We start from the raw sequence: 14,879 nt of genomic DNA on the forward strand, positions 1-14,879 counted from the left end.
TCGGCAAGAGTGACGCGAGTTGGTCCGGTTGGTCTGCTACTTCAGGCAGGTAATTTGGAGTGCACTAACCCGAGGCGAACCACTAAAACGTGGTTTTATTTTAAAATAGGCCCTTCCTTGGCACAAAAGTAACACTATGGGGTTTATGGACCCTTATTTCAGCAATCAAGTCAATTTAAAGCTGCCTTTAGTGTCCCTTTAAAATCAGTGTTTGAGCACAGGCCGTTCTGCTAGACTACCACTTTGGTGACAGTGTCACTTTGCCTGCTGTAGAAACTAACTTGTGCAATGATTAAAGCAATATTGTAGCCACCATATGCGAAGCTCCCAATCATTGCATAGTTAGAGTGATATATCTCAAAGGTGATCTTCCTAAATTATGTGCCTAAAATAAACTGAGCTAAGTGTCAGCAGAACTAATGTCGTCCACTTTGACCACTCTGTGCCTCGAGGAGAAGAAAAGTGTACAGTTTTCCAGACGCTGCTAGTTTGTCCACTACAGCGGCAGCGTCCCTCCGCCAGATGCTGTCTTTTAATGTAATCCTGTACAAGTTTACTTAACGATCTTTACCTGACGATCAGCACCTCCTTAACACTGCTCTTGCTAACATTTCCGAATGGTGTAACACATGGGACATGAAACTTAATATTGGTAAGACAGTATATCTTCGTTTCTCTCGCAGAAAAGCTCCACTTTCCTTTGAATATAGGCTAGGCTCATTACCATTGCATGAGGAAACGGCATACAAGTACTTAGGTGTAACTCTTACTAATACTTTGTCGTGGAATACACATATAAATAGCATTTGTTCTTCTGCATACCGCAAGTTATATTTTTTAAGACATAAGCTCAAACAGTCTCCTCCAGCTGTTAAATTACTTGCTTATAACACACTAATTAGGCCAAAACTCGAATATGCATGTGTAGTATGGGACCCCTTTACTAAAACCAACATTAATCACCTAGAAAATGTGCAAAGAAAAGCAGTCAGGTTTATTTATTCCAAATTTTCACCGTATGACTCACCCACTGAACTGATGCAGGCTAACAACATTCCATACCTTGCACTGAGACGGAAAGCTGCACGTTTGGAATTTCTTTACCTCCTTTGGAATCATAAACTAGCGATTAACCCCTCACCATATCTTTCATCTTCTACATCAAGACTTACTCGCCACCATCATCCTAATTCTTTGACACCTTATTTTTCGAGAACAGATTTATTCAAATTTTCTTTTTTTCCCCGCACCGTAACAGACTGGAATGATTCATTGTAGCATTTAAGCGCATTGGGATCATTGCTCATTGCTAATTATACTTGTTTGCTCCGTTTTGTTGTTGTTTTATTCTTCCCCCACCCTGCTTGGATCTGTACAAGGTCTGCAGTATTGAATAAAGAAGAAGAAAGAAGTACCCTCTAAGAATGCTGATGTGAAAAATACGGTGGGATTATCCATTCATGAGCCACACGAAGGAGGTACGGATGAGGAAATTGGCTTATGTGAGGTCACGTGACATGCCATGCGGCCGTCCCAATTCAGTCCATCGTGGGGATGCACCATTAACAAACTTTCATTAGGGAAGGAGATCATGGGGGGTGACGGCACTTATTGAAAGGTTTGTGAGTGGATGGCTGACAAGTAATCATGCTTTGGGGTTAAACACTCTACCAGAGTGGAAATAACCTAGTTTATTTCTTTGAGCTTAAGTACGTAAGTAATTAGAATTGTTATGTGGAGCATTGCATACTTCGCTGTTATTGTAGCCTTGGGCAAATAGTAAATTTTATGTTCGAAGCAAATTCGAAGTGAATCGTGATTTGGTCAAATAATTTCGGATCAAATAGTATCTATCATGTATTACAAAGAAAAATGAGAATATTTGTTGTGACCTAACTAACCTACACAATAATTTCTCAAAATTGAAAATGACATGTGCAAATGTCATTTTGTTTCTGTTCAAAGGAAGAGAAAGCTACTTTGAAGAGCAGAATTTAACTATGGGCATGATGTAACTGATAGCATGTAAAATATGTTACACTTTTCCGTACTGAAAACATACAAGCCGGTACATGCAGTTTTTATGTTTCAAAAATGACGAATCGATGGGAGGGTATTGTGTTCATTTATGCTTGAAGGGTGTTTTGCAACATAGTGTTTTTTTTATAGGTATTTTCACGTTGTAGCACCCTTCACTGCAGTGAAACCATCTTAACAGGGGAGTTGCATGTGGACAAATGTATACCAGTTAATTCATTTTGAATACTTTGAAATGTCAATAACTTAAATTCCGATAGAAGCACATTCGAATGCTGTAATATTCTTTTGAACATTTGAAAAGCCCGAATATTCGCTTAAGCCTATTTTTGTGTAATGCTGATGCTGCGCTGGTCAGCCGCACCAGGGAAAAGCCTTGGATTGCTGACAAATTTAGTGGCTGGCATAGTTTTCTTTTCATTTATGTGGTTGCCTTCCTTTTTTTTGCGTTCATGAGATGGTTTTTGACATCGTGGCATACTTACCTTTTGCCCGGTAGTGTGCCACTGTGGGAGTCAACCCACTGTGTTCCTGAGTGCCTGCTCTGTGTACTAGTTGAAACTAGAGCACTTTTAAGTATTCTTTGCGCTCGATTGTTGAGGAGCAGGCATTGAAGTGCATCCCTTTCCCCACTTTCTCCCCATTATTATTATTATTATTATTATTAATATTATTTGTACTGTGGCAAGTTATTATGTGAAGCTGAATGAAAAAGTCAACTTCACCATGCGTGGCTCCCCGTCTTAGTAACCATGTGATGTCGTCTGTCTATCGTGCAGGTATCCCAGGATAAACAAGGAGACCCTCATGCCCATTGTGACCTCAATGAGTATGCCGTGCGACGAAGGGTGAGTGCATCTGGGCTTTTAGATTAAGCATGGTGTTAGGCAATAAACAGTGCTTGAAGCGATGGTCTGACAGGGTATTGGTGCGTGTGTGCTATGTTAAAAAGACCTTACAATCACTGTTAACCGGTAAACACAACTTGTCCAGTGGCAGATAAAGGATCTTTCGTGATGAATATGTCTGCAGAATTGGAACCACCACCTTATAAAAACTATAGATGCAGTTGAATTGACTTATGTCAAAGCACTACTTCTTTACAGCAATGGCCAGACGAAAAGCTGTTGCAAAAGATTGTAAGCTAGTGTGAACATAACAGTTAAATTCATTGCAAAATTCTATTTAAAGGGCCCTGCAACACTACTTCCGCATGATCGAAAAAACACTGCCGGTCAACCATAACTTTTGCTCACATATGAATGGAACGTCCATTCTAGTTTTCTTGAACTTTGCCCCCATTCCAGGTCGTTCTGATGTGCTTACTTACTTGGTTAACTCTCTCAGTTTAGGGAAAATGTAGCTTCCAAAAAGTGCATGAAATGTGTATTTCAAAAGTTATATGCTATACAACAAAAATTATTGCATATTTGAAATCTGTACACAAATACTATACATTAACTCAGCAAGTTTCTTCTCAATTAACAAAAATATTGTGAAGAAAATTTCTAGACCCGTGTGCCCCTGTGAAACCCCAATAATAATAATGACTCTTTTTACTATGCAGATGGTTTGAGTACTAATTTAAACTTCAATGTATCCCACTCTTTCTTAGCTACTAGGGGGCATAACAAGCAAAGAAGGACATGTACAGTCGCGCTTGATATAAGTTGCAGCACGCTGGCTGGGGTTAAAATGATCCCAAGCCTGAAATGCTAAAGGGACACTAAAGTCAACTATTAAGTCGACATTGATTATTGAAATGACGGTCCAGAAACCTGGTAGGGTTACTTTTGTGCTAATGAAGGGTCTATTTCGAAATAAAATCGCATTTTAGTACTGCACTTTGGATTAGCGCACTTCAAATTGCCCGCCTCAAGAAGTGGACCAACCGGACCGACTCGCGTCACTGTTGCCATGCACAACTTAGCTCGACTTTACTGCACTAGTAGCAGTAGACTGAAAGCAGCGGGAGCCGCAGCAGCAAGAACGGCCATTGATCAATTTCCCGCTATTGGCCTCGAGATTGCAGATGTTTTTGTTTCAACTGCACCCCACTAGATGACACCACCTGTCTTGTGTAACTACGCGAAAATTGAATTTTCGAACCACTTGCGCCATTCCTCATAGCAACATCCCCCGGTTCTTTTTTTCATGAATCAAACAGAAACGTACTAGCAGCATTTTATTGCATCTCTTAATGCAAAGAAAGTTCTTTATTTAGTGCAGTTAGATCAATTACTAGTGATTTATTGTAAGTGGTCTATCTGATGTCATTGGGATCATTTTGAAAATGTACTACTGCGGCACTTGTGTTCTTGTATTTACCTTAATTTGTCGGTAAGTAGGGCATTGTTATTGATAATATTGTCGTTTTAGATGTTGTCATACATTGAGCTTTTACTCAGACGTGAATTGTTATTTTACTTTAATGCCCCTTAAATTGGTTCAAAAAGTATTACTATCTGAGGTAGTGTAATTGACTTTTTTTTTTTTCTTTTTTTACGTGGGTGTCGATTTGCAGTGTTGGCGCCATTTTGAATCCAAAGAGCGTGTTGCAACTTATACTGAGTGCTACTGTACATAAATGTGTACACAATGTGCCTCAAAGGGTTAGACGACGGTTCCGTTTAGGTAGTCTTTGTTTGCCTTGATAGCACTATACTTGTGCATGCGACAGTTGACATTGAGGACTGTTCCCGTGCTCCATCTTGCAGCTTCTACCCTCCCGGCCACGGAGACTTCTACGCGTCATTCTGCCAGTCGGGGCTCATGGACCACTTTCTGACGGAAGGTCGCGAGTACTGCTTCATCTCCAACATTGACAACCTTGGTGCCACGGTCGATCTCAGTATCCCTTGCTTTCAAGTTTTATAGGCGGCTTCACTCATGAGGAGCGTCGAATTTTCAATTTTTTTACAGCATCCTCGCAACAGCAGCTGGTCTCGGTGTCATAGTCCATCATAGCTATTGTGCACAATGAGAGAAAAAGAAAAAACAAACAAAAAAACATGGTAAAGCTGGAATTCAGCGCAGGATTCTGCCTGATACTCGAGTGTTCTGCTACAGAGCTATGCTGGTGCTTGAAACTTCTGTGGGAAAATACTCTACGTTTACAGGCATCATGTTGGACGAGTAATCTTGTTAACAGATGTAATAGTGCATGGCGGAAGAGCAACATCACACCGGACATCACAATTCATCATCATCATCTTCAGCACCAACAGAGTGTGAAGTCAGTGTGCACGACCTTTGCCTCACAGACGCATAGTGGGTGCCTTGCTACTCCTCCGAAATATAAATTATGATGTAGTCGGTGGTTCTCTACTTAGCAATATGATGTTGGTTTATGGCGTAGTGGGCACCTCACAATTGTACTTGCAATAGATGCTTGAAGAGCACTTACAAATGGCTGCTTCTCCAGTTTTTGCTGAGTGCGTGTTAATGCTACACAGACCTGTTTTTTTTTAACATGTGAACTCTTAATACTTTGTACAAGTAGGGAGAGCTTTCCTTGACTAGAGGAAAATGTGTTCAGACATCCTGAAAATGCTTCTGTCCACGAGCGGCAGTCAGGCCCCAGACTTCGTCATGGAAGTTACCGACAAAACGAGGGCCGACGTCAAGGTGTGTGCCTCAATACTCGTGTCTGCTCTTTTCACTTTGTAGCTGTGCGTATTTTTACATGTCTTTAGCATTGCTGTTAATCAATTCGGGCCCATTCCTTGGCATACAGCTTCCTTAATGTGCACTTGTTAACCGCTAAGTCTTCTTAGTTGCTGTGAAAGGCCCAGCTTCATTAGCTGGTTTACAGCTTCTTTATCTGTATAAAATATTTCACTATGGTAGAATATTGCCGTCACATATTTGGTGGAGGACGACAGTGGGCAAAGAGTTCATAATTCACAAAAATGCGATGTCTAGCAACAGTTGCATGAAGCGAATCTGAAACGGGGCTTGTGTTTCGGGCCACATCGCTGCGGTTTTGCTGCATTTTCATTTGCATCCATGGGAGGGCAAAAATGATTTTTAAAGAATGTGTGCATGTTGTTGAGCAACACTTCATAGCCACTTTGTTACAGACTCGGAAACTTCAGAAGGCTACTCGTGCAGCTGTGGCGGCAGCTTGAAGTGGCACACAAATCTGTGACGGCTGTTCCATGAGTATTTTATTAATGAACTTCGTAGACAATGTTTGTGTGCTCGACCTATGATTTTTGCGATTGAGTGAAGTAACTGTTCGCAGCATCTGTACTGAACAGAATGAATTTTAGGCAGAGTCAGAACATTTTGTCAACAAAGAATTTTACCATGGGTTAGTAGTTAAAAGTTCAAAGTTTGTCTTGCAATGAGGTGATGAATGAATTGATGTGCAGTGGTCTTAGTAAAGTGCTTTCACTGAGCAGCATTGTTGAAGAAGATGAAGATGGTAGACTGTTACACCGTGCTCCTTATTTTTTTTTCCCTAATAAGGGTGGCACGCTGATTCAGTACGAGAACAAGCTTCGTCTGCTGGAAATTGCACAGGTTCCCAAGGAACATGTGAGTTCACTTATTTGCTCTGTATTAATTGTGAGCTAGTTGCCTTTCACATGCTTTCTTTTCTTTTAAGCTTTTTATTTCCTTTTCCAACAAGATATAGCTACTTTTGGTCCTTCGTCTGGCTTGGAAGTTGTAGATATCCAAAGCATGCACCATGCTTGGAACGCTAACCCTACGCAGATGCATGACTAGAACACGTCTCTGTAAAACTCATCCAAGTGGTTACGTGTCCCATTGCAAATTAATTGGGTTGAAGCGGCTAGCTGATTTTGTTAGGTTCATCACAGTGAAAGGGAGTTTAGTAGCGACGCCAGGTAGTAGGCAGACGGCCGGTACGGACAAAAATACTCTAGCAGTCTAGCATCCACAGCTTGTGCACACGCTCGCGCATCGCACTGAGAGATGGTCCCACTGGTCATTACCTTGCGAATTCACCACTACAATACCCGGCGATGAAGATGAGCCGTCCTAGTGACTCAAGGTGACGAGAGAACAGGAGGGTCGTAGTAGGGCTTGAGGCGACTGAGATGGACCGTCTCACGACCAAGGCGGCGCTTGTCCGTGGACGGCTTGAGCGGTTCAACCACATAGGTGACAGAAAAGGGACGCTGGATGCCGCGGTAAGGGGCCAGTATACTTCGGTGCAAACCTGGGAGTCAGTCTAAGAGGCAGTTGGAGCCACACGAGAGAACTGACGAAGAAAGTGTCCTGAAGAAGATCACGGTCGTGGCAATTTCTTTGGAGGGCTTGAATATTGGCTTTGAAGGACCGTGCAAGCTGACGAAACTCTTCGGCATATTCGGCCATTTCAGAAACTAGGCTGAACTCGGAGGCATCAGGATTGTATCGCAGAATTGTGTCGAGTGTGCTGCATGGGTCACGACCGTATAAACGAAAAAAATGGAGAAAAGCCTGTTGTTGATTGAATCGCCGTACTGTAAGCGTACGTCACAAAAGGCAGATTCACGTCCCAATTGGAGTGGTCGGAATCAATATACATAGCGAACATGTCTCCCAGGGTTCTATTGAAACGTTCCGTTAGGCCGTTCCTCTGAAGGTGGTAGGCTGTTGATGTGCGATGTATCATACGGCATGAATGTAGAAGCCGCTGCAAAACTTCGGACAAAAATATGCGACCTCTGTCACTCAGGAGCTCCCGTGGTGCCCCATGACGAAGAAAGAACCGATGCAAGATGAAGGTTGCAACATCACGAGCACCAGCCAAAGGTAGCGCTGCCATTTCACCGTACCTTGTCAGATGGTTGGCAGCCACAATCACCCATCGATTACCAGCAACAGAGCACGGTAGCGGGCCATATAGGTCAATCCCAACACGGTCAAATGGGCGTGTAGGGCATGGTAAAGGCTGCAGTTGACCGGGCGAATGAGGAAATGTCTTGCGCCGCTCACACAAGAAACATGAGCGATTGTGTTTGCGTACAAATGTGTACATACCACGCCAGTAGTAACGTTGCCGAATCCGTTCATTCGTCTTTAGCGCATCGGCGTGTGCATGTAGCTGTTTAGCATAAAAATATTCGCAGATATCAGCGTATGACTGGGTATGACCAGCAGTCATTTACAACCCTTCACTTGATAGTTGCGAGGGTATAACAGGCCATCTCGTATGGTGAAATGTGCTGCCTGGCGACGAAGAGCACGCAGATAACCGGAAGTTGATGTGTCAGAAAGCATATTCAAGGGCGAGACAATCCAAGGGTCCTTCCGCTGTTGAGATGGCATGTCTGTGACGCTGACGGCAGAGAGGGAAAAGTCAAGGGCTGAGATTTTTGATTCATCAGATTTCACCGGTGATTGTGAAAGCGCATCTGCGTCAGAGTGCTTTCACCCCGATCGGTAGACAACGCGAATGCCGAATTGCTGGAGGCGTAGTACCAAACACCCGAGGCGACCAGAAGGATCTTTCAGTGAAGCTAACCAACAGAGTGCATTATGTTCAGTTACCACATCAAAATTTTGGCCGTACAAATAGGGGCGAAACTTGTTCAACGCCCACACAATCGCGAGGCACTCTTTTTCGGTAACAGAATAGTTTGTTTCTGTCTTAGTTAGGGCGTGCCTGGCATAGGCAACCACATACTTTGTAAAACCTGGTTTGCGTTGCGCGAGTACTGCACCAAGGGCGATGCCACTTGCATCCGTGTGTACTTCAGTCGGCGCAGTAGGGTCGTAATGGCACAGTACACGTGGTGAGGTAAGGAGTTGGCGCAGTGTTGCGAAGGATTCGTCACAGGCTCCTATCCAATTCGAAAGATCAGCAGGGCCAGCAAGGAGCTTGGTGAGTGGAGCGATGATGGAAGCAAAGTTACGGACAAACCAACGAAAATAGAAGCACAGGCCCACAAACCTCTGTAGTTCTTTAACTGTAGTCGGCAACAGCACGAAGTTTGTCAGGGTCGGGAAGAATGCCGGCTTTGGAGACGACATGACCAAGTATGGTGAGTTGTTGAGCCCCGAAGTGACATTTCTTCAGGTTAAGCTGAAGCCTGTCGTTTGTAAGGCACTGTAGAATCTTACGCAAACGAGTGAAATGCGAAGTGAAATTAGGTGAAAAGACCACGTCGTCAAGCTAGCACAAGCTTATGTTCGATTTGAGACCGCGTAAAAGGCTGTCCATCATTTCGCTCGAATGTGGCGGGTGCATTGCAGAGTCCGAATGCCATTACGGTAAACTCATAGAGGCTATCCGGTGTGACGAACGCCGTTTTCGGACAATCGGACTCAGCCATTGGGACCTGCCAATAACCTGAGCGAAGGTCAAGCAAGGAAAAGAATTCTGCACGTTGGAGACACTCTAGAGTGCCGTCTATGCGGGAAAGAGGGTAAATATCTTTCCTCGTAATGTTGTTTAGGCATCTGTAGTTTACGCAGGACCGGATTGAGCCATCTTTTTTTTTTTTTTTTTTTTTTTTGACGAGTACAATTGGGAAAGACCAAGGACTACAAGAAGGCTTGATGACTCCGCGCTGTAGCATGTCGTCTACTTGTTCTGCAATTACGCAATGCTCCACTGGCGACACATGATAGGGGCGCTGGCGCAACGGAGTACTCTTTCCCGTGTCAATTGTGTGAACAACAGTGTTCGTTCTTCCTAGCAGCGCTTGAGGAAAGTCAAAAGCAGCGCTTGGGGAAAGGCAACGCTTCGGAGGCCTGCTCCTGAATAGCCTTTCTGATGGTCGGCGTTAGGAAGTTCGTTGGTACTTTGGTGGTCGGCACATATGGGAGACACGAAAGCTGTTGTGGAACCTCTTCGCATACATATTCTTTTATCTGCACCAGCAGAGTGCTGTCACCACCGACGGCCAAGGCAGTGAGAAAGTCGTCTGCTGTCGTCGACCTCCACACTGATGCACGTTGTTAGCGAATCTCTTCCAAGCTCTGGCACAAGGTCACAAGTTCGGACACGGTACTTGGGCCCCTCGCGAGCAACATTTGAAAGGCATCATTGTCTATGCCTTTCAAGATATGCCTGATCTTGTCCTGTTCGGTCATCTCAGAGTGAAAGCGCTGGCATAAATCAATGACATCTTCGATATAGCTTGTGAAGCTTTCGCCCTGCCTTTGCGCACATCCGTGTAGGCGCTGTACAGCACGGAGCTTGCGCACTGCAGGGCGATCAAACACAGCTGCAAGGGTGGTCTTGAAAGTGACCCAAGTGGAAAATTTGGCCTGCTGGTTTGTGAACCACAAGCTGGGGACGTCTTTGAGGTAAAATGGGACATACTCCAATTTTGAGGGGGGTCCCACTTATTGGCGGTACTCATCTTTGCTGCCAGTCTTCTTGGTCCTCGGTGCCGCTGAAGAAGGGGGGATCTCGTTGGCGCAAGGTTGTAGGCACGATGACCAGTTGTGATTGGGCCGTGCTTTGCTGGGCGGCGCCTTGCTCGGTGGTCTGAGCAGGCATTGTTGATGCAGCGGGAAGTTTTCGGCTTTGAAGTTCCAGATTTGCGTACCCAGCACACTTCCACCACTTTGAAAGAGAGTTTAATAGCGACACCAGGTACGGACAAAAATACTCGGAACAGTCCAGCGTCCACAGCTCGTGCACACGATCGCGCTTCGCACTGAGAAATGGTCCCACTGGTCATTACCTTGTGAATACACCACTACAATACCCCAGCGATGAAGATGAGCCATCCTAGTGACTCAAGGTGACGAAAAAACAGAAGGGTCGTAGTAGGGCTTGAGGCAACTGACGTGGACTGACTCGCGACCAAGGCGGCACTTGTCCGTGGACGGTTCACCGCTACACCAGTAACATTGTTGTCACTGTAGTTTATAATGAAGCAGAAACCAGTGTTTCGGCCATTGATTCAGATATTTTTTGCACATGCGTGCTTACGGTGTATCAAGCATGCTTGAATTTGTCATGGCATGCGCTAACCATTATGTGCTGGTTAGTCATTGCTGTCAGATTGCCTTGGTGGAATAGTGTTCCTTTTCATTTATAACCGACTTGGCTGAAGAAAAAATTTTCTTTCTTTTTGAAGTTAATACTAGTATTGAAAAACGGGTAAGGCCCCTGAGTAAGGTTATTTTGAGCACTGTTCAAAGTGCTCAAAGGGCATAGCATTTCTTGTGTTGCTCATACTTCTGTGCCCATGCGTGTGTTTGTATTTGTCAGTGGTGCAGTAAACGTTTTTTGCATCTTGAATAGGGTTGTGCGAATTTGCATTTCATGGTAATGGCACCCATGAGGATAGAGTGATTTTAAAACTGCAGACAGAGCCACTTTCACTTTGTGTTGCTGCTGAATTGCTGCATATCTTTCCTACACTGAAATGCCTTTCATTCCTTTCAGGTCGATGAATTTAAGAGTGTAAAGAAATTCAAGTGAGTTTCATTGCTTCACTTCTTTTGTAGCTTAGCAACGCGCATGTTTGGGCCATTTGGTATTCCATCATGTCTTCCTCTTACAGTCTCGGCAGACAACAGCGCTTTGCGATAGAATGCAAGACGTGTAGTAACCGTGGAGCCGAACCATGAGAATGAAATAACTTGAAGAAATAAGCACATTTGGCAAGCGTTATCAAATTATGAATGGTAGTCTACAACTATCACGTAAAAAGAAGGTATATAACAGCTACATCTTAACAGTACTTATGTACAGAGCAAAAAGCTGGAGGCTTACTTAAAGGGTACAACTTTCATTGAAGAAGACGCAGCGACTGATGGGAACAGAATATGATAGGTATAACCTTAGAAGACAAAGAGAGCAGGATGGGTCAAGGGGATTAAGGTTACTATAGTTGAAATCAAGAAGAATAAATGGACATGGTCCGAGCATGTAGCACATAGGCATTATAACCGCTGGTCATTAAGGGTAACAGACTAAATTCCAAGAGAAGGCAAACGTGTGAAGGGGAGACGGAAAGTTAGGTGGGCCGATGAGATTAGGAAGTTTGCGGGTAGAATAAGGCAGTACAAAGCAAAGGATCGGGTTAATTGGTGTTACATAGAAGAGATCTTTGTCCTGCAATGGGCACAGTGAGGCTGATGATGATGATTTCTTTAGCGCAAAAAAACTTTTGAAACAAGGGACAAAAGGTGTGTGTGTCCCATTATCAGTGCAGTTGTCCGAGTCAGTTAGTAAAAAGATGTGAAGTGATGTAAAGTGACATGGCTGTCTTGTCCTGTGCATGCCTTTGTTCTAGTGCTCACATTTGAAACTTGCTGAAACCCATCACTTCACATCGTGTCGCTTCATTTTTGTCCTTCATTTTTCATTTTTGTCCTTCATCACTTCATTTTTGTCCCTTGCTTCAGGAGGTCTTTGGCTAAATAAAAGTTAGGGAATCCACTTGTTAGTACCTCAAGGCACCTTTGCCTTTTGTTCATTTTTGTTATAAGTCAAGTTGAACATTCCTTTTCACATGTTCTTCTTTACGTGTTGCATGCAGGATCTTCAACACAAACAACCTGTGGATGAAGCTGAGCAGCATTGGCCAGCTTGTTGAGACTGGTGGCATCGACATGGAGGTCATCGTTAACAACAAGGTTTGTTCAGTGTCAGCCCTTTTTCCTTTTTTGTGTGTGCACCGTTTGGATGCCATCGTGGAGTTTAAATGCCAATATACTCGAGGGAAATGTAACGCTTGTGTCTATTTAAACTGTAGTGCATTGTACCTCAGCCATTATTGGGATGATGGACTGTGCATGGAGTCACCTAAGATTTGTTCTTAAGGCTCTGTGTGGCCCGCTGCCACTTTGTTGCAAGACAAAGTTCAGCAAAAGTTCAGCAGTCTTACTTCACCACCTTGACCCTTTTTAGCCTGGCCAGTTAAAATCGGCTCACAAGGTTCACAATGTGCCATCGAGCCATCTTTTTATCTGAAACAAAAGACGAAACACAGCAATAAACAAAGCCACAAGCACGTCCATAGCCACAAGCATGAAGACGAGGCTAATCCACGTTCATTGTCCTCATGGCGGCTGAACAATCACAACAACCACATTTTCTTCTAGTAAATATTTTAGGAAACATCATGGGTGCAGTGGTGTGCTCTGACATTCTGTCATTTTCTGGAACAGACTTTGGACTCGGGCATCAACATCATTCAGCTCGAAACGGCAGCTGGAGCAGCAATGAAGGACTTCCAGAACGCCATTGGTGAGCCGACCATGTTCCGATACCCTTTCTGTCAGTGGCTGTTACTAGAAGGTTGTACTAGCCTGGAGAAATCAGCTTGCACACCTGATATAAGGCCTTGATTTGTGATAACGTGGGGGCTTCATCGGAATGCTCTATTTCTTATTGCAATTCTTTGCAAATGTGTTGAATGTTTTCTTGCGAGGTTTTTGTTTTATTGAGTTTTAATACTTCAATATAGGTTACAGCAGTACCTTCAAAGGTCTTTTAGTGTTCTAAAGGTATGTTGATGGGATTCCGAATTGCATCTTTATATCTGTAAGTCATCTTATTATGCACTGTGTACCATTGACACTTCCCAGTTAGCATTGTAGTGCACGCAAGAATGTTGCCTATGCACTGGAATTGCACGGTAATGCATTTTTTGACAAACTTGAGGCACTTACTGCTCGTGCCGCTGCTACTGTCTTGCTACGAACGAGAACTATAAGTATGGTAATGGCGCTTACAGTATCAACAGTGTGATAGGCAAGCAACAGACAAGCATATTATCAGTCATTTTGCTGTATCTGTGTGTGCCGCTCCTTTTTTAGTGAACGCTCTCACGACGACCCGCAGGCATCAACGTGCCGCGCAGTCGTTTCCTCCCGGTGAAGAAGACCTCTGACCTGCTCCTGGTGATGAGCAACCTGTACCACATGAAGTTTGGCACTCTGGTGATGAGTCCCAAGCGTGCCTTCCCCACTGTGCCCCTCATCAAGCTAGGAGACAACCACTTCTCCAAGGTACGGGCACCGCAGCACTTTGAGAAAATCCTACATGAAATATGTTAGTACTAGCATTCTTGAAGTTGCGTTTGCTCTGCTATGCAAATCTCCCATGTATGGAGACGACCCTAAGCAAGTGTGAAGGTCAGTGAATGCTGATAATGTATGTTATATTAAAATGGAAGTCAATTTTTGCATGGCACACCTGTTTTCATTGACACAACTTTACTAATAATTAACAGTTAACCCAAGGAAAGTATAGGGAAGTTTAATTTTTGAAATGGTACATAATGTGGGGAAATTGTAGCGGATGAAAAGCCAACTTGCTGCGGGCAGGGACTGAACCTCTGACCTTCGAATAACGCATCTGATGCTGTACTGATTGGGCTACGGCAGCGGTTTTTCTCCCATACACGTTGTGAGGCATATGTGTGCTTTTAAGCCTGGGTGTGTTTGCACCGCTTGTAGTAATGAGACTCATGACGGCGAGTATGATAGTTTTTTTTCCTTGCTGGCATTACATAGCACTTGATCTTCTTATGAGCTGGTAGCTGACTAGTAATCTCGCATGCTACCTATATGGATGCCTTCATAGATGGTGGGAGGCATTCGGCAGGGCTGCTTACTGCTATATCCACCCCTGTTATTAACTTCCAATTTTGAAGACTGACAAATGCTTGAATGATTACGAGGTGTTTTTTGCTCACGAGTTGACGGCCCTGCCACGCTCTTCAAAAGTGTTTCCTGGCATTTTTTGCTCATCAAGTCGCTACTGTGCTTGGGTGCGCGTTGAAAAAAAAGTGGCTTTTCGCCATCACTGGACTTTCCTTATCCAGCCATTGGTGTTGACATGTCATGGCGGCCAGCCGCCTTTGCCATACAGTTTCCTAAAATTAACTAAAGGGTTCTCTGGTGCTGTAGCG

At 44.0% G+C, this 14,879-nt stretch overlaps 1 protein-coding gene across 5 annotated transcripts in view; it reads left to right on the forward strand.

The window, feature by feature from the left end:
• UGP (UDP-glucose pyrophosphorylase) overlaps window positions 1-14,879 on the forward strand; it is an 81,705-nt gene that overhangs the window by 54,115 nt on the left and 12,711 nt on the right. For all 5 annotated transcript variants that reach the window (XM_075866139.1, XM_037419011.2, XM_075866141.1 and 2 more), the window contains 8 exons: window positions 2,817-2,885; window positions 4,755-4,888; window positions 5,576-5,664; window positions 6,511-6,579; window positions 11,402-11,433; window positions 12,501-12,597; window positions 13,132-13,210; window positions 13,808-13,974. In XM_075866139.1, coding sequence (XP_075722254.1) covers window positions 2,817-2,885; window positions 4,755-4,888; window positions 5,576-5,664; window positions 6,511-6,579; window positions 11,402-11,433; window positions 12,501-12,597; window positions 13,132-13,210; window positions 13,808-13,974 — 736 coding nt within the window. The remainder of the gene's footprint in view (window positions 1-2,816; window positions 2,886-4,754; window positions 4,889-5,575; window positions 5,665-6,510; window positions 6,580-11,401; window positions 11,434-12,500; window positions 12,598-13,131; window positions 13,211-13,807; window positions 13,975-14,879) is intronic.

The sequence above is a fragment of the Rhipicephalus microplus genome, chromosome 6 (genome assembly GCF_043290135.1).
Source record: "Rhipicephalus microplus isolate Deutch F79 chromosome 6, USDA_Rmic, whole genome shotgun sequence".
NCBI classification, from domain to species: domain Eukaryota; kingdom Metazoa; phylum Arthropoda; class Arachnida; order Ixodida; family Ixodidae; genus Rhipicephalus; species Rhipicephalus microplus.